Source organism: Mustela nigripes, chromosome 18 (assembly GCF_022355385.1).
Source record: "Mustela nigripes isolate SB6536 chromosome 18, MUSNIG.SB6536, whole genome shotgun sequence".
Lineage (NCBI taxonomy): Eukaryota > Metazoa > Chordata > Mammalia > Carnivora > Mustelidae > Mustela > Mustela nigripes.
In genome coordinates, this window is record NC_081574.1 from 37,850,598 (window position 1) to 37,870,003 (window position 19,406).

The following is a 19,406-nucleotide window of genomic DNA, read 5'->3' on the forward strand; positions in this document are numbered from 1 at the left end:
GGTGCCGTGCCTTAACAAAGTAAAAATGTAATCATTCCTCTCCTTAATTAATCATTTCTATTAAATAGAACCAAATTAGTTCTAAAACTTAATAAAAACCTAACAGCTTCACTTACCTTCTTTAGGATGAAAATTCTGATCAGTACAAACAGCACGCCAGACATGAAACCAGACAATAGTGGAGATATAAACCAAGAAGCAACTGAATAATTAAAAAAAAATCTAATGAATGTTAAAATTCTACATAAGTCATATTTATACAATAGAATGATAACCAACACATAGTACCTACATTAATAAATACTGCTGGAATTATTCACCTTAACGCAGAACCCAACTGACCCTACTTCCCTGGCCTTCACACGTGCACAGCTATCCTCACACACAGACAGAGTCCCGAGTCTGTGAGCACTCTCCCAGCACACGGTCAGGGAAGGGATCCCTGAGCCTGGCCTCGGAAGACAGTCTCCTGTGATTCCCTCTGAGCCCCTTCTGTCTCTTCTTACCCATCCACAGATGGAGACCTGGTCCCTGCTCAACAGTAAAGTTATTTAAAAGGAGAGCCACCTTCCATTGCATTTTCCTAGGTCAGCCTGGTACTGCCATCCTGGCACTGTGGCCCAGCAGTTCCCATCTTGGCTGCACACTGGAAACATCTGGGGAGTTCTCAAACACCAGTTATGCTCAGGTTCCACCCCCAGAATTTAGATTTAAAAAGTTTAGAATGGGGTTCTGGGCATTGATATTTTTTAACTGCTTCTCCAGCTAATTCTCATGTATAACCAGAGTTGAGTGACATTGTTCTAGAAGCCTCCTGGGATCTAAGGTGATTTTCCCAGCCATCTGTGTCCCTGGCTTGGGAGGTTAGGGATCTGTTTGACCTAGAGCTCTTGAGGCCACTGTGATTCTGATACGGGGGAGTAACCCAGTGGGTGGAGATGGGGCAGGAGAATGTTGTTCAGAACAGGTGGGTTTGTACTTATGGGGCTGAATGGATTTCCTCCCTCTTGCTAAAAGGCAGAGCCAGGAGGCTGACCATCAGACCTGTCATACCCGTCCCTGCTGGGCAGCCTACAGCCCAGAAAGAGCACTAGAGTGTCTCTTCTGTGGGGGCAGACAGGGAAACCTGCTGAATGCCGTGAGCTACGTAAGCCCGGCCTCGGTCCCTGGCTTCCCCATGACCACAAACCCTGCCTCCTGAACACGGAAGGTATTTCCTTCACGAGGACCTCATTTTTCTGACTACAGGCTCATTTCAATCACATACATTTCCTTTTTGTCTGGGAACAACAGATAGATACTGATTTTCAGAGCCAGATGACATCTGAAAAGAGTGGCATTAAAAAACAATTTAACACATAAAAGTTCACAGTCTCTGTTAGCAGAAATCTTAGGGGGAAATGTATTACCCACATAGGTCTTGTCTTCTAAAACTTAACATTTGAAACAAAGAGAAAAGAAATAAACCTTAACATTTGAAGGGAAAAATAGATGATAATGGTGACTTTCAATAAGACTTACTCTAGAGAATGTAAGATGTGCTTCTGACAGATAAAAGAAAATGGCAATTACCAATCTTGACGAGCTCCATCCACTGTACACCTTGTGTGCCAATCGCGACAAGTGAGAATCCTATGGTAGAGCCGACGATGCAATGAGTGCCTGAGATGGGGAGTCTCAGGAAGGACGCAATCAACTGCCAAACTGCTGACCCTGTAGGTTGGGAGATTTAAAAAAAAGAAAAGAAAAAAGTTAGTTATAGAATACAGTACCTCAAACAGCCACAAAAGGAAGAAATCCAAATTATAGTTCTCCATAATAGTATCTCCCTAGGGTTGATCGCCTAATATTATCTATCTCCTAATAGTATCTCCCTTGGGTTGATTTTTTTTTTAAAGATTTTATTTATTTATTTGACAGACAGAGATCACAAGTAGGCAGAGAGGCAGGCAGAGAGAGAGGAGGAAGCAGGCTCCCTGCTGAGCAGAAAGCCCGCTGTGGGGCTCGATCCCAGGACCCTGGGATCATGACCTGAGCTGAAGGCAGAGGCTTTAACCCTCTGAGCCACCCAGGTGCCCAGCTAGGGCTGATTTTTTTTAATGGATTCTTTCTTTACAGAATGCTAAAGTCCTGACAAAAATCACTCACTTTAGTCAAAGGGACACCCTTCAACACTGATGGGATAATGATGATTTATTGAAAATATTTCCAGAAAAGTCTCTTGATGCCAGTTATTAACTGCCTTTTCCACAGTTAGGTACAGGTGCTGACGATGAACTTGTTCTAATGTGAAGTGTGGCCAAGACCGAGCAAGAGATTACAGACTCTAGTGAATACAGAGAAGTAGGAAAGGCTGCATACTGGAAAAGATGTCACTGCAGTTAACTCTATGGTCACATAATAAGGAGGGCTAGACGCTGGTGAGGTCACACGGATTAGTCTGTAAGAGAGACTGTAATATGCAAACAGTGGATCATTACACTGTACACCCGAAACTAATCTAGCGTTACACGTCAGTGACACCTCAATGAAAAAAGGGAGTGTGTAATTCCACGTTGTTTTTTTTGTATTTGTCTCTTTTGCATAAGAAGTCACTAAGACATTTAACCCACAGGTGGGCATCTGCTCTCAGCCCCTGACCAGAATGCCAGGCATTTTCTTTGTATACTTTCTCGAGTCTTCTAATTCTTACCAGTTAAGAGGATCCTTAGCTTTGGCTTTGTGTCCTTTTACCTCAATTTCACCTCCTTTTCCAGGCTTAATGTTTTTCTAGGCTACAGTTCACTCCAGATATTTTCATAAGCAGATCAAATTTTGCAGTGCGTATTAAAAGCATCAGCTGGGCAAGATCACTTTCAGAAACAGTTGTTGAAAAGCTCATATAGAACTGTAAGGGAACAAAGGCCTTGGCTGATAAGCAGGGCACGTTATTAATCCCAAATGTTAATTCTGGAAATCTGGTTGCTTGGCAGCAGCACTTTTAAGCAGATCCCTGGCATTTTCTTCAAAAAGATCTGACTTAAAAAGGATCACTACTGGCTGTACAGGCCCTAGTTTGGGCAGCAATGCTGACCACTGCTCCGTGAAGCTGGGCATGCCCACCTGTGAGCCAAACTGGGCTCGACCCTATCCGTGGCTACCCCTGAAGCATGTGCTGGGAGGAGGAGGGGCCGTCCCCGTGCTGCCGAACTGGTGACAGGCCCCCGTGGCGGCAGCCAGGCCTCCCTGTGGACAATTCCTTAAGCCTTCCCATCTAAGCCCCGAGCTTCTGACTGACTAGTTTGTGTTAAAAATAGAGCCAGGGTTTAGAGCACGTTACATGGCGCAGAGCTATAACTTGAGAAAGAAACTTTATGATTTCTATTCTTACAAACTGAAAATAATGTGCTGACATTCAGAGAGGAGTACAGAGTCACCCAGATGAATTCAGACCATGGGATTTTCTTTCCTGAAAGCTGCTATCCCTTCTCTGGCTGACTTTATGACATGGGTCCTGGAGCAGCAGGGTTTGTAAGGAAAGGTCAGGGAGGACAGGCCTGCCTAGTGAGGAGGGGGGGCCGGGGGCCGGGGGCCGGGGGCGGGAGGGGAGGGGCAGCGGAAAGGAGGGCAAGGCAGAGGCGGGGATTTGCAGGGCGCCTGGCAAAGTGAGAGCGCGAGGCCTCCTAAGCCTTGGGAATTTCCGAAGGCCAACGGGATTACACTGGTGTTAAGAAAAACAGTGGGAAAAAAGACAGAGATATTTTAACTTGAGATAATGATATCTTATAAAGAGGAAGGGATTAAGTGCGGAATAAAGGTGTCAGACAAAATCTAGGGAAAGTTGGGGGAATGTGGGGAGGTGGCCGCGCAAAGGTGCCCGGTCACGCTAGAAGCAGACCGCAGGGTGAGTGTGCTCGGGACAGGCCAAGGGATGCGGCACTTCTTACTTTGGTTCAAGGAGACCTGCTTGTTCATGCTATCACAGATATTTCCATGAGAAGATGGTGGGTTCTGAATTCTCAGCAGATTTTTGGAACCATTGGTGGTTTCATACTAAGTGGACCAACTAATGCTTCAGGGCTGAGCGTAGTGTACAAAGAGGCTTAATTCTGGAAGTTTCGCTGGCAAAAATGATTTCTTCCATCCAACCAAGCCAATGCTACCACCATTCGATCAGAAAGCACAGAGACCCAAAGGCTTGGGGAGACACTTCTAAAGAAAAAAGAAAAAGTAGAATATGACAGGGGGAGATAAAGAGAGAAGAAATGGATATCGAATTTAGAAGAAGGAGAAAGGGGCAGTTCAGGTACTGGAGAAGGATCAGCTTTGGTTTTGGCCAATAATGATTACACCACCGCCTTAAATTAACAAAGCTCTCATTTGCAAGGAACCCAGTTCTAAAAATCTAGTAACTCACATAAATTCCCAACACAATAGGCTTTGAGATTCATCTACCCATACACCAAAAGAGAAAGGAAGAAAAAAAGGAAGATTACAAGAAAGAAACCAAAGCAAACAACATCAAGTTATTCAAGCAAAACCTCAAATTGCTTTGGTTAACCTAAATTCTAGTTGAGGTAAGTATTCCTCATTCTTTCAGTGAACAGCCAAAGGCCGGGGTGGGAGAACTGAAAAACTGGACAAGTCATACTGCCCACACGAAACGTGAGCAGTGACATGAAGGTCTGAGCTCACGAGGCTTCTAGTCTAAGCCGGGGCCTCTGTGTGGCCTCACGGACAAATCTCTTTATAAACAACAATAACCATGCCAGGGCGCCTGGGTGGCTCAGTCGGTTGAGCATCTGCCAACTGCTCAGGTCATGATCCCAGCGTCCTGGGATCGAGTCCTGCCTCACGCTCCCTGCTCAGTGGGGAGTCTGCTTCTCCCTCTCCCTCTGCCTACAGCCCCCCTGCTTGGTGTGTTCTCTCTCGCTCGCTCTCTGATAAATAGATCTTAAAAAAACATAAATACAACTATTCCTCAGAAGTTTTATCCAAAGACAGAAGAAGCTACTGTTAAAACTTAATTTTATAAATGTTTTTCCTTATTTTTCCCCTACTTTCAACATTTCTTGCCCATATCATCCTGACTAGAGAAATCTTAATTTTAGCTCACTATGACTATGTCTTAGATTCCTATCATGAAAACCAGGCATGACTTTTACAAAGAACTGTCATTTTTCTAAGGGAAATTTCACTTTTATCTGGCTATGATGAGAAACAGATAACCAGTGAAGGTAAATAAAATCCAGCCATTAAAACAGCTGTTGTCGGGGCACCTGGGTGGCTCAGTGGGTTAAGCAGCTGCCTTCGCTTTGGGTCATGATCTCAGGTCCCTGGGATCGAGTCCCGCATCGGGCTCTCTGCTCAGCAGGGAGCCTGCTTCTCTCTCTCTTTCTCTCTCTGCCTGTCTCTCCATCTACTTGTGATCTGTCAAATAAATAAATAAAACCTTAAAAAAAAAAAGCTGCTGTCATGAAAGCCATCATAAACCTTACGTCATTAAAACACAAAATGTTGAGAAACAGAACTCCTTAGCATGTATTATCAGCATCATGTGCTTGGTATTTAATACCTTAGTACATCAGAATTGGATATGGATCAAACACCTCAACAATTTCTCAAACTAACCTGCTATTGCAAAAAGATGGTGGGCCATCTTATATTTGGTAAATAATGTCCACATTCTGGGTGCTTCAGAAACGCTAGAGAGAGTCAAGAACTAGGGGCCTGTGGACTATAGCTATATTCTTGGTACACCAGCCACCTTACCTCCTACTGCAGAACCCTTCCTACAAAAGGGTATGTCCTGATGAAAGTAGAAGGTGGTAGGATTCCTCTCTAATCATCTTCTCCCTAACCAAATTACCCATACAGATCAGCTGTCTGCTGTGACGTCATCACTACCCAGAGACAAGCAGAGCAAGAGTCCTGGGGGCTGCACTTAAGCATTCCTGCCTGAATCTTCTTTCCGGAGGTAGCGAGGGCAGACAGGGCAGCACCCCCATGGTGCTTGCAGCTGATGGTCAGCCTGGCCAGTGGAGAAATCACACCGACTGGCTGGTCAGTCAGCTTGTTACCATGTTTCACTGCCCTCTACACTTCCCCCTCATCTAAACAACTTGAAACTACCAATATAAGGCTGTACTGTAAACAGGTGACACACAAATGGTTGTTTGGCCAGAAAACAAAACAAACACCATCCCAAATGGATCTCCTAGAGGTAGAATCAGAAAAATCAAAAATCAAAACAAAAATCAAAATTCCCAGCAAAGGGATTAAAAATAAGGTAGAAGACTAGAATTTCCTGAAACACAAGCACTTGACATTGATTCAGTCAGGCTCAAAACCTCAAACTGAGGACACAAAACTTAATAAATATTGTTTTTTTGGCATCCACGTTTTCAAAACATTGCAGCCTAACTGATGAATAATCTATGGAAAAATAGGCATCAACTGTCAAGGATATCTCACAAGTCAACCTTACAAACACATTCACTGAGACTTGTTATTTCTTTAAGGATTCTCAAACTACTTTAAAATGACAGCTAGTCTACAAACATCTTTGTCTGTTACTTTATAAAAAGCACTTTTAGCCAAATCTATTTTAATAACGCTTGCTAAAAATTTGATATTTGAACATTAAAAAAAAAATCAAGTTAGAATGCAGAAAGCAAAAATAAGATGTAGTATATATGAAACATCAAACCAGTTTTGAAGTCAAAACATAAATCACACTTATGGACATGACAGAAATATTTGTACAGAAGTAGGCCATTGGGTGCATTTCCCATTGATGTAAAGAATAAGGCTACTTACCAACCATCGCACTAACTTCCCCGGCCATTAGTGTTTCTACTGTCCCGTTGTATAGGTTCACATCAATGATACCTTTTCGAATGGTCTCTCCCACTTTGGCTCCCAGTAACACTGAGCCAGTGGTTTCAAATATTGAAGCCAAAATGCATGCTTGTCTCAAGGTCACCACGCCAGAGCCCACAGCAGTACCAAATGAATTGGCAACATCGTTTGCGCCAACAGAAAACGCCAAGATAAAAGCTATGATAAAACCCAAAATGACCATCCACAAATACTCATCCATGGCCATTTTGGAAAGTGGGCTCCAGGTACTTTTCTTTTGCAGAAATATTTTAAATAAACAAAGCTTGAGGTTATACACGTCGTAAGGCCGAGAGTTCTTGTAAACAGTGAGTTTGCTCTGGAAAGTGCTGGACAATGTTAGAGCCTGAACAAACTGCTAACTGCTGGTTTTCAAACTACTGTCAGTACAGTTCATTTGGTTGTGTTCAGTCAGCGGTAAAACACATTCCATATTTTTCCTCCCAATCTGGGAAAGCTGTGATATCTCCTCCTATAACAGAAAAGAAAACAAAAGAAATCAATTACCCTAAGAAACCTGTAACAGTTCGTTCCATCAGAAATAAGTGTTTTAAGCCTACTAATGGGCTCTATCTTTGGCATTTGACAGATCTAAGCATAAAGCAACTCAAGGAAGATTATAATTAGGTTAAAATCTCCCCCCACTCCCCCATGAAAAAATGTTGGTTTCTAGAATGTCAGAGGGTGAGGTATGCTGGAGAATTACAGGTTGACAGTAAGCCTTAACAGGATATGACTTTTTGCAATCTGAAAAACATATTTGGTCATTATTTTCAGAAAGAAAAAATTGCTTCAAATGGGTAAAAGATAAAGAAATGGGAAACTCAGTTATAGAGTTTTTCAGATACATGGAATATGCCTGATTCTTGGACCGGTGATGACCAAATATTATTCTGTGACACCACAGGGTGTGGCTAATGACCTGCCTGAACATTTACAGACAAGAATGAGCGCTCTACGAGCACACCGTGCATGTGTCTGAAAGAAGGCTTACAGGTTCTAGTATACATTTGTCAGAGTCTGACAAAGGTGGAAACCGAAGGCCCTCAGGAGGAAGAGAGAAAGCTGCAGAATGAAATGATCCTACTGAAATACGATTCAGATCATCTTACTATTCCCCAACTACCCATCCCTCACTCAGAGGAAAGGCCAGAGGCCTCACCCCACAGCTTGGAAGGCCCTCCATGGTCTCCTGAAGGCCCCACCCCAGCCCACTGTCCTCAGCTCCGATTGCCCCTTCCTTCACAAGCTCCTTCTTATTCCTTGAAATCACCAAACGCTCTCACCTCTGGGCCTTTGCACCTGCTGATCCCTATGCCAGAAAAACTCTCCCTGACAGCTGTGTAGCTACACATGCTATTTAGGCCTCTGCTCAAATGTCACCATCAGAGAGGCCTTCCCTGACCTCATGAAAGAGCAGCCCCTCCCCCCCATGCCATTATCCACCCTTTTCACCCAACTTTTTGGCTGTTTTACTTATCACTGCATTCATTTATTCATTCATTCTTGTCTGTCTCCTTTCAGGAGGGTGTGGGTACTTTACTTGGTTTCACCGCTGTATCTCCAGGACATTGAATAGTGCCTGGCATGCAGGAAGCCCTAACCAATTTTTTGAATATATGAAAAAAGGGACTATTAATATTAAACATGGAGAAAAGTCCTCTAAGATAAAAAGGCAATGTCACAAAATTAGTATATCCAAGAAGTAAAAATGTCACTAAAAGCTTTGGAACTGTGGTATTCTGTTATTATACAGCTGAAGTACAAAATCTGTGTTTTTTTGAATGAATTTTTTGACTTTGGTGCACAGAATGGTGCTTTTTACCACAGTGTGGTTCTTCAGAGATGCTTATTGACCCTAACCAGATAAATTAGGTTCACATGTCATGTCACAGACAGTATAATGATCAATCAACATTAAGATTATTTAGGGGAAAAACAGGACACTAAATTTTATGTATATTGTGATCATGGTAGTATTAAAATCCATATAAAAAGACAGGCAGGTTAATATACTAAAAATCAGAACAGTGGCTAACTTTGAGTGGCAGGTAGTGTTACAGACAATTTTTTCCTTTCCATCCAAAACGAAACTGAGTAACATGCTTTTCAAATTAAAATAGTACATAATAAATATTTGGTCGTAGTGCCATTTATGTATGCAATGCTATAGGCATATAATGAAATAGAAAATATACACTGACAGATTCTGTCACTTCCTAAGATTTGAAGCCTATGCACTTCTAGAGATTTAGAGCCCACATGAGACAAATGAAAAGACCATTCTAACGGCAAGGAACAATATCCTACTAAAAGAGTATTTTATTAGTACCATGGACACATCAAATCTAGAAGTGAAAATACAAAATAGGAAACATTTTGGACCAATACGATCGAATCTTAGAATAGAAATCTTGATGAAATCTTGTCTGTCAGGTTAGCTCGCCAACAGGGCGAACAAGAACAGCATTCAACAAGTATTTATTGAGAACCTCCCTTGTGCCAGTCACCAGGAACACGACGATGAGTGAAACTGGATGTGGGGCTCACCGACCCATGACGGGGGCAGACGCTAGCACGTAAACACACAAATGTACGACCCTTGGCTGTGGTGAGTGCCAAGGAGGCAGGAGGCCCGCGGCCCACGGTGTTGTGAGAGCGCAGTTCTGGGCCAGGACCAGACCTGTGAGAGCAGGGAAGGCAATCTAGGAAGGGGCAGCGAACTCTGGGCAGGGGGAGGCATTCCAGGCACAGCCAGGGGTGGGGGGAAGGGGCAATGCGGGGGAGGACAGGCAGGCCGGTGCGAGGCAGCGTCCAGCAAGCTGAAGATGGTGGCCACCACGCGGTCAGTAGGGTGTCACTGCAGGGTTGTAATCAGAGGGAGGCCCACAGGATCAGACTTTCGAGAAGGTCACCGTGGCCACCATGTGCAGAACGGGCTGGACAGAAGAGGAAACGTGCTGAGACTGATTCAGGGCTACTGCGTGGTGCAGGCAGCCCCCACAGAGGCCCCCCGGCCCGGCGTGGCCGTGCCACCGACCGAAGAGAAAGGACGTTTATTAAGGAGGTTTCTGGGGCTCAAGCGGTGGTGGCACATGCGTGGGGACTAAGAGAGACAGATGGTTGTTGGCTGGCAGGACTGGGCTAAGAAACAGACAAGGGGAGTTTTTATGTTTTCTCCTTGGTATTGTTTCTAGTTTTGTTTTCACACGTTAGGGCGAGGTTCACCCACAGGTTCACTCTGGGACAGGCTGCACACAGAGGTCAAATCCAAGAGCACCAGGCAGATATGTCCTCAGCCTGGCGTGGCTTGGAGAGGCTTTTAATTGTCTTTATGATACCTTAGGCACCATTTCAGACCAGGACCCCTCTCCTACTCAGATAATCTTAGGTAATTAATTTCTATAACTGTGTCCGTGAAATGCAGGTTTTGTCCTTCAGATTATGTCCAATAAGCATCTGCTTGAGGAGAAAGGCTTTTTCGAGACCAAATGACTTCTATTTTTTATTCTATTTATAAGACCGGTATTTTTATGGCAAGGCCCAACACCCCGGTTTTCTCTCTCCTCCATTCGTTTTTATCAAATGGGAACAAAATAAAACAAAGCACTTCAACAACCGCACAGTCTATTGCTGAAACAGAGCTTGGCACCCCCCCCGCAGCGGGGGCAGGGAGCACTGAGCACAAGGCTGAGAAGGGAATCTGTCAGGGGTACAGAAGCCCAAATCCAGAGTGGCTGAGGTCTGGCCGGTGTGTCACCAGACAGTGCTGGCTGTTTGAAAACAGGATGGACGTGCGCAATCAAGTTCGTGGGGAAAAGGCTGGCTTATTCAACGAGTGATGTTAGGCCAACTTGCTCATAACTACCTGGAAGGAAGAAATAAGTTAGATCCCTACCTCCAGCCAAAATGAACTGACGATTTAAATGTAAAAACTGAAACCTGAAGAAAAGAAGAAAACACAGAGGTAAATAGTTACTTAATATTGGGATGGGGGAGCCTAGACCTGATACTTAAGAATCGATTCATCTGAGTTCACAGAAATCATGTCGTTGGGAGACAGAGAGGCCTGACGTGTGGAGGTGTCGCAGGGAAATGCCTCCTCTCCTGCTCAGCAATGATTCTCAGCGAGGACACAATGGCATTTAGATCTTCTAGCTAACGCTTTGGTTCTTTTCTCTCTTCTACAAGGGCTTCTCCGAATAGGGTCAGGACAAGCCTCCTAAATCTTTTGCTTTCCCCCCAGTATGAAAGCCCCTGTATGGCTTCGATTCACAGAACTGAATGTGTCAAGATACTCTTTAGTTTTCAAATGCCACTGACCTCTCACATTAGAGGAACAGAGACCTTAGAATGTTCGGAATCACTGGAAGAGGTATTAAGGGGTTTTCTAAGTTCTACCTCCCAAACTTGTAAAGTTAATAAGATCCTCACTCTCTTCTCTCAGGGCCCTCGATGTTTCTGAGCAAGCTCCTCAACTCTGAGGCCTGCCCACCATCACTTCTGTCCCTTGATCTCTGAACCAGCCATGCCTCTGTCAGCAGGCCCAGTGAGAGCACTGGCAGGACTCCCAAAGCCAAGGATTTATAGATTCTCTTTCTAGAATTTTCCTCCGTGAGCATCTGCTTCAGCTCTACCTCATACCCTCTTATCTACACTAGAAATCTGAATGTTGAAGAAAAAGTGAAAACAAATATTTTCAGACTAATTCTAGATGAATCTGTACATAGTTTAAAAACAGGGATGTGGCTGAGCTATGGCACTTAATAGACATTAATTAAAAAAAAAAAAAAAAAAAAAGCTTGGTTGGGAGGCTTCCAGTTCTGAAACGTTGCTAAAAGTAACATCCAAGATGACCCGTGGCCTTCTCAAGCAAACGTGCCAGAGGATGCCTGTTGCAGACCTCCATCCGCCCTCCTCTCTCTCTCAGCCTTGGAGTCCCATCAGCCCCTCAGCTGGCACAACCCATCCCAGACAATCAGGTCTGGAGTGGACTGTGGCTTAATTAGGACTCCTTCCCAGGGACCTTGTGGTTTTAAAGGCCTAGCCCACAGACAGCCTCCCTTCCTTCTGTTTGCTTCTGGCCTATGCCAAGCTTGTCCCTGAGATTTCATGGACTGTACCCAGGCCAAGATCCTCCAACAACAGGTGAGGGGAAGGAGCCAGGTCCTCCAAGCAGAGGACCCCGGGGCTCTGAAGTAATTTTCCAACACCTCACTTAAACCCAAAGTTGGAGCACCAGGGTGGCTCAGTGGGTTAAACCTCTGCCTTTGGCTCAGGTCATGCTCTCAGGGTCCTGGGATCGAGCCCTGCATCAGGCTCTCTGCTCAGCAGGAAGCCTGCTTCGCCCTCCCTCTCTGCCTGCTGCTCTGCGTACTTGTGATCTCTCTGTCAAATAAATAAGTAAAATCTTTAAAAAAGCAAAACAAAACCAAAAGTGACTCACACCTACCCTCTAGAAATGTAAAACCTATTTTCCTAAAAGTTAGGGTTGAATCTTGCCTTCTGACACTTTGGTAGAAATCTGAAGACAGATAGTCTCTTCAATGGTGTGGTGTAAATCTAACAACTCTGCTACCTGTGAGTAAACCTGGCTACTCAGCCATCAAAACTATTAGCTTTTCCCAATAAATGGAAAGGTAAAAATGGAAGATTCATTTTTGAAATCTTACTTACAGAATAGTATAGCAGAAGCATTTTTTTCTTTTCAACACTGGAGGTAGATATTGTCATAAGGAGTTTCTATCAACACCATCATTCTTGAATAGCTCATAAAAACATCTCCTTTACACTCTTAAATTTTAAAAATTAATTATAAAATAGTATACTTATGACAAAACATACTGAGTTTCATATTTTCATATTAATGATAAAAAAAAATGGAAACAGGACAAGAATGGCTCTGAAACTTGCTTTAACTACCTTTAAATGGCATATTTTACGAACATGCAAGGCAGTCTATGGGAGCACAGGAGCCTGGAGAAAGGCAGATGATATCGTGACTGAAGCAGAAGCAAGAAAGCAAGAGAGAGAGGGGAAGGGGAAAGAAAGAGGGAGGGAGAAGGGGGGAAATTGTCCAAAGGGAAGGCAAGACAACCAAGCCCAATGTTAGACCCAGCTTGGAACACAAGGACACAGAAGCAAGACGAAGCAAGTTTACTCAACGGGGACAAAGAGCATGAGTGTAAAGCCTGATAATCTTCATTAAAGACGTTCAAAGTGAACAAGCTGCAGATTAAAACCCAAAGTAAACTGGCAATAAACGGCAAGGACAGTTTACGAACACTGTGGCCGTCCCCAGCACTTCATGCTCCTCACCTTCCCCTTCTCCTTTTCTCTCTGCTGTTAAAAAAGGAACATTTGTTTCTCCTGCATGAAGAAAGGGAAAGAGCTCAGGAGCTGCCATCTGAGGTTCTGGGTCCATTCCAGTTCCGCTAGCTACTAGCTACACACCTGGGGGCAAAGTCATTTAAATGACTCATCTGGAAAATGGGAATAATGACACAAGACATGGTGGCCATGTAAAGGCCCCAGCTCAATGCCAGGGATCAATACATGGTGACTATTACTATTATTAGCAGATAAAGCCCTGGGGTCATGGTCAGGAAACCCAGGCCTACTCCTGGCTTTGTTACTAACTAGCAGTGTGACCTTGGGAAAGACACATCCACTTTCTGAATTCCATTTCATCATCTGTAAAATGGGGGATAGTAATAACACATGTACTTGGTAGAATGATTGTTAGGATCAAACCTAACAAATGCTTAAGTGTTTTGTAGTTGTGGTTAGCCTCAAGCCACCTGAAGTTATCAGTATCACTGTAGACACAGGAAGAACAACTTGAAGCTCCAAAAACCTTCTAGAAGGATCTTTCTCACTCTTACACCCCCCACCTCTAGCAGTCATGCAGATATACCCACCGCACCTCCCTCTAGTCCTATTCCTCCTCGATGTACAAATTCTGGCCTTGTCTTTGATTAAAGACTGACATACATTGGAAGGCACGGGAACAGTTTTGAGGGTTGGATGGAGCTGAAGAAGTAGATGAAGATACTTCTAAAAGGTGCTAAGAAAAAAATACCATGCAAAATGGTAAAGCCACTTTGGACAACAGGATGGCAGTTTCTTATAAAGCATATGCTCATCACGTAAGTCAGCAGTCCCATTCTGAGGTATGGTCACCCAAGAGAAATGAAAACACGTATCTACACAGGGAACTTTTTATTCTATATCTTGAGTATGGTGGTAGCTACACTACTGGACACATGTATCAAAATTCATGAAACTGTACACTTGCAACTAGTGAATTTTATTATATATAAATTATACCTCAATAAAACAGACTATAAAAACACTGGCATATATAACTACGTGAAGCGATGGATGTATTCTTTAAACAGATGGGAGGAAACCTTTCACAATGTATATGTGTACAGAATCATCACGGTGTACACTTCAAATATCTTACAGTTTTATTTGCCAATTAATTCTTTTTTTTTTTTAAGATTTTATTTATTTATTTGACAGAGAGAGATCACAAGTAGGCAGAGAGGCAGGCAGAGAGAGAGAGAGTAGGAAGCAGACTCCCTGCTGAGCAGAGAGCCTGATGCGGGACTCGATCCCAGGACCCTGAGATCATGACCTGAGCCGAAGGCAGCGGCTTAACCCACTGAGCCACCCAGGCACCCTTGCCAATTAATTCTTTACCTCAGTATTCTACCTCAGTAAAGCTGAGGTTAAAAAGCCCATATGATACTGGTCATAAAAATATATAAAATATTCATTCTTCATATGTTTCCCTTCCTATATTGCTGGCTTTGCCTTCCCCCACCCCCAGCTGCCATAGGTTAAATAGTTAAAAGGAAAAGAAGAGAAAAGAAATGGGAAGGAAGAGAGAGAGAAAGAAAAGTTAACTCTCTTATTGAATGGAAGAAGGAACATTCTACTCAAACATAGTAAAAGCAGCCCATTTGACCAATCGAGCAAGGGCTCAGGGACAAGGTGTCACACCTTGTTTAAAACAATGGCATCAAGAAGCAAAGAGCAAATACAGATCAGTGAGAGGAAGTGCAAATTCAAAGTTCCACAGAAAGGGACTCAGACACAACTCTTTTTCGAGGCCAGAGATGAAAGGCGAAGGCCTGCTGTGGGGACAGATTAGACCTCTCTTCCAACCAGGCACATATTATTTCCACAGGGAAAGAAAAGCAGGGCATTCTTGTGGAGCCAACTCTCCAACCTTGCTTCTTCAGGATCTAAAAGGTGGAATCCCATTCATTAGCATTCAGGTTTACAGCAAATATAAATACTTCAGCTGAAAATCACCCCTATGGAGGCCCACAGATGAAAAACAGTTTAAATCTGGATTTGCGGACACTTCATATACCAAAGGCTTCAAGGAGGTCAATTAAAATAAGTTAAAGCATAAGCAAACTATAAATAAACGTGTCACCTTGCTGGGCTACTCCAATACCGACTCTACAATGGGTTCGGAAATGTTCTCTCTCATAAGTACAGCTGGAAATGATTTAAACAGTTCTAAGCAGGAGCATTTATTTTTCGTATGGGAATTGGTACCAGGCTGGGTTAGATGCGTGGCAGTCCCAGTACGAACAAGAAGTACGCAGAGAGAGTATGGGTGGCTTTATGACATGAACCTCACAAGTCCAATAAAATAAGCAAATAATCTGAAATGTGAACAAATACTGATGTACAAAGATGTCATTTATTACAATCATGAAAAAAAGGAAACCATTTAACTATCCCCCAGATAGGAGGAAAAGCTAAGGAAGCACTGATGACTTCTAAAGAGGAAATATTATATAGTAACTAAAATGATGTAACTTGAGGGGTGCCTGGGTGGCTCAGTCAGTTAAGCCTCTGCCTTTGGCTCAGGTCATGATCCCAGGGTCCTGGGATCAAGCCCCACATCTGGCTCCCTGCTCAGTGGGAGTCTGCTTCTTCCTCTACCCCTCCCCCTGCTCATGCTATCTCTCTCACACTCTCACGCTCTCCTCCTCTTTCAAATAAAAAATAAAATAAAATAAAATGATGTAACTTGAAGAATTTTTCAAGTTACATAATTGGCATTGGAACATTCTCTGCAAAGGGAAAAATCAGCATACAAATGGTATGTGCCAAATGATCTCAACTATGCTTGAGAATACACCAGCAATGAGACTTTAAAGAAACACACCCAAGGTTCAGAGTGGCTCTCTCTAGCTGTTCTTGACTTTTTTTTTTTTTTTAAATATTACCCCAAACTTCCTACGATGAGCAATTACTACTTTTAGTGTCAGAAAAACCCTTCAAAACACTACTGAGGAATGCACACTTTTTTTGATAAGTTAGGAATGCACCACCAGCATACGCTCCATTTTTGCAATAAACAAAATGAATTTATCATGAGTCTGTTTTCAGCCCAGGCCTCGCAGACAATTCTCCTTTCAAGTTATGACCTAACAACTCAAGAGGTAAATACACCTTCTATACTTTTTTACTGATCTTATCTTTGTTTTTCACTTTCAAGAACACCCCACAGTTCTGGCATCTGAGCACGGGGTGGAAAGGTCACTGCACGGTTCCGAGCCTTTACCATAGTCCCATCTACAGGATTCTAAAGCACGTCCCCAGTCACACCTGGTCCTCCTTTAGAACTCTCCCTTCATCTTTTCTGTGCTTCTCTTGAGGACTGGCCGTCAGAACCAAACTTTACCCAGAAATCAAGAAAAATGTCCTGCCAAGTACACTGCAAGCCTGACTGAAGCGGTATTTGAAGTTAATGCTTACAAGAAACAACCTATGATTAGTCTCTGATTCCTACTTTGGTTCACAGAATTAGAGAATCAGAGAACATTAGAGTTTGAAAAGACTTGAGAAGTAGTCTGGTCCAATTCTGGTCATTCTGAAGATGTGACTGCCGTCACTGAAAGTAGACACAGGAGATGACTATTCCCTAAACGTGATACCCACTGACTGCTCGGGAGGTACGCAAAGGGACAGTGTAAGGGGTGCCCCTGGCTGGCCTTCCTGATGATACTAGCTCCTACTTGGGGAGTTAAGATTCCTTGGGGAGGGAGAGGCAGAGAGAGCAGGGAAAGAGAAAAGGGTGAAAAAGAGGACGGGTTACAAAGAATGCCACAGAACCGTGATCCTTGGAAATTTTCAAGAGCAGATGATATCTTCCAGTCCCGTCCAGCTCAATTATTCTGTATCAACCAGAGACCACAGGGCTAAGAAGGGGCAGTGCAGCCTGCAAATGTGAACCACAGGATTGTGCTGTGGGGAGAGGGGGTGGAAATTCCTGACCCTTTCTAGAACAATGCAATCAATGGCTTTCATGAGTGTATAGAATATGGCACAAACTCATTTTCTTTATTCTTTTTTTTTTTTTAAGATTTTACTCATTTTATTTGACAGACAGAGATCACAAGTAGGCAGAGAGGCAGGCGGAGAGAGAGGGGAGGAAGCAGACTCCCTGCTGAGCAGAGAGCCCGATGCAGGGCTCGATCCCAGGACCCTGGGATCATGACCTGAGCCGAAGGCAGAGGCTTTAACCCACTGAGCCACCCAGGCGCCCCACAAACTCATTTTCTGTGTAAAGTTTCTACTGCAGACCTTGAGGGTTCAGCCCCTCTGGACCCTGATTCTTTTCCAGGCTCATTCCTGCTGTATTCACTCTCCCTCCTGCATTTTTGTCATTCTGACAGTTACATTTGTTTTTGGCTTGTAAAGCGTATGTGTTACTTAGATGTCTTCCAGTAGCCTTTTGCTCTCTGGGAAAGCATTGTATGAATATATTAAGTAAATATGTTTTTAAAAGGATAAAGAAAGAAACAGCAAAAATAATGAAAAGGAGATAAAGTTAAAGAAATCATGACAATTTGGCCTGAGGAAGAGAAAGAGAAGATGGAGAAGGCCCTACAGAACCTAAGTGAAAAATAGTTTTTTTTAAAAACGGAAAGACTGCCTCATGTCACAGAAGTGCCATTTCCTAGGAGATGCTCAAACGGAATCTAAATGAGCAATTATTTTCAGAAACTTTGTTGTTTCTATTTATTTTTTATTATTTTATAAAAGATTTTGTTTATTTGATAGAGAGTGCACAGGTAGGTAGAGTGGCAGGAGAGGGAGAGGGAGAAGCAGGCTCCTTGCTGAACAGAGCCAGACACGGGACTCTATCCCAAGACTAGGATCATGACCTGAGCTGAAGGCAGACGCTTAACTGACTGAGCCATCCAGGTGTTCCTGTTTTATATTTTTTTCAGAAGATTTTATTTTTTTTAAGATTTTATTTATTGGGACACCTGGGTAGCTCAATCATTAAGCATCTGCCTTCAGCTCAGGTCATGATCCCAGGGTTCTGGGACTAAGCCCCGCATTGGGCTCTCTGCTCAGCAGGAAGCCTGCTTCTCCCTCTCCCACTCGCTCCGCTTCTGCTCCCTCTCTCACTGTGTCTCTCTGTCAAATAAATAAAATCTTAAAAAAAAAAAAGATTTTGTTTATTTATTTGGAGGGGGAGGGGCAGGGGGAGATGGACAAGCAAACTCTACACTGAGTGTGGAACCTGATGCTGGGCTCGATCTCGGGACCTGATATCACAACCTGAGCTGAAATCAAGAGTCAGGCACTTAACTGACTGATCCATCCAGATGCCCCTAAAGGTTTTATTTTTAGGAAATCTCTATACTCAACACGGGGCTTGGACCTACAATCCCAAGATCAAGAGTCACCTGCTCCACCAACTGAGCCAGCCAGGCGCCCCTGCTGCTTGCTTCTATTTCAATTTTATAATTTGATGATTTCATGAAAAAGTGACTATAAGGAAATACATACTGGTCATTCTCTATCAAGTGTGGAGATATGGCAAAAAGTCTTTCATTGTAATAAGACTGCACTTGGAGAAGAAAAAATTTCTAACCGAATGGCTTACTGCACACTGCAATGCGCTACCATTAGAAACGTGGAATTAACCTGCACAATTTTTTTTTTCAGGATTATGACCACCTTGCTGGAGTGCTGTAGATACAACACCGCTTGAAAGCACAGGACAAGGATGGCTGCCCTCTATAAATTTATTCCCACTCTAGGAGAGAAATGGCTTCTAAACATTTTTCCCTTTTGGTGTATGCTACAGATGGATTCCCCTCAGATAGTCTACATAATTTTTTTTCTTCAGTCATAACCAAAAATAGATTTGTTTTCATGAGCAAATCACTTAGCATCACTTCGATCACATGGCAAACCTGGGAGCACTTGTTCCGGTTCTGTGCCCTGAAGTGTTGGACTGTTTGGCTAAACTCCAAGAGCTATATTAGGGAAATACCTTCTCTTCGGCCGCAGTTTAAAATGGAACTATATATGTAAATAGTATCATGGTTCTTACAGATTTATTTGCTAGTTTTGGTATGATTACAGTAGAAGCTCAACAGAACTATGAATGATACTTACAAAAACACTGATTCCTGATACTACGACATATTCTTTCTATTAATAGAACATTAATATAAATAGAAGAGTTGATAGGT

At 43.2% G+C, this 19,406-nt stretch overlaps 1 protein-coding gene across 5 annotated transcripts in view; it reads right to left on the bottom strand.

Annotated features, from left to right (window-relative positions):
* SLC20A2 (solute carrier family 20 member 2) overlaps nt 1-19,406 on the bottom strand; it is a 107,298-nt gene that overhangs the window by 42,078 nt on the left and 45,814 nt on the right. For all 5 annotated transcript variants that reach the window (XM_059384247.1, XM_059384248.1, XM_059384244.1 and 2 more), the window contains exons 2-4: nt 6,799-7,351; nt 1,573-1,713; nt 117-202 (exon numbers count right to left, since the gene is read on the bottom strand). In XM_059384247.1, coding sequence (XP_059240230.1) covers nt 117-202; nt 1,573-1,713; nt 6,799-7,087 — 516 coding nt within the window. In that variant the 5' untranslated portion in view covers nt 7,088-7,351. The remainder of the gene's footprint in view (nt 1-116; nt 203-1,572; nt 1,714-6,798; nt 7,352-19,406) is intronic.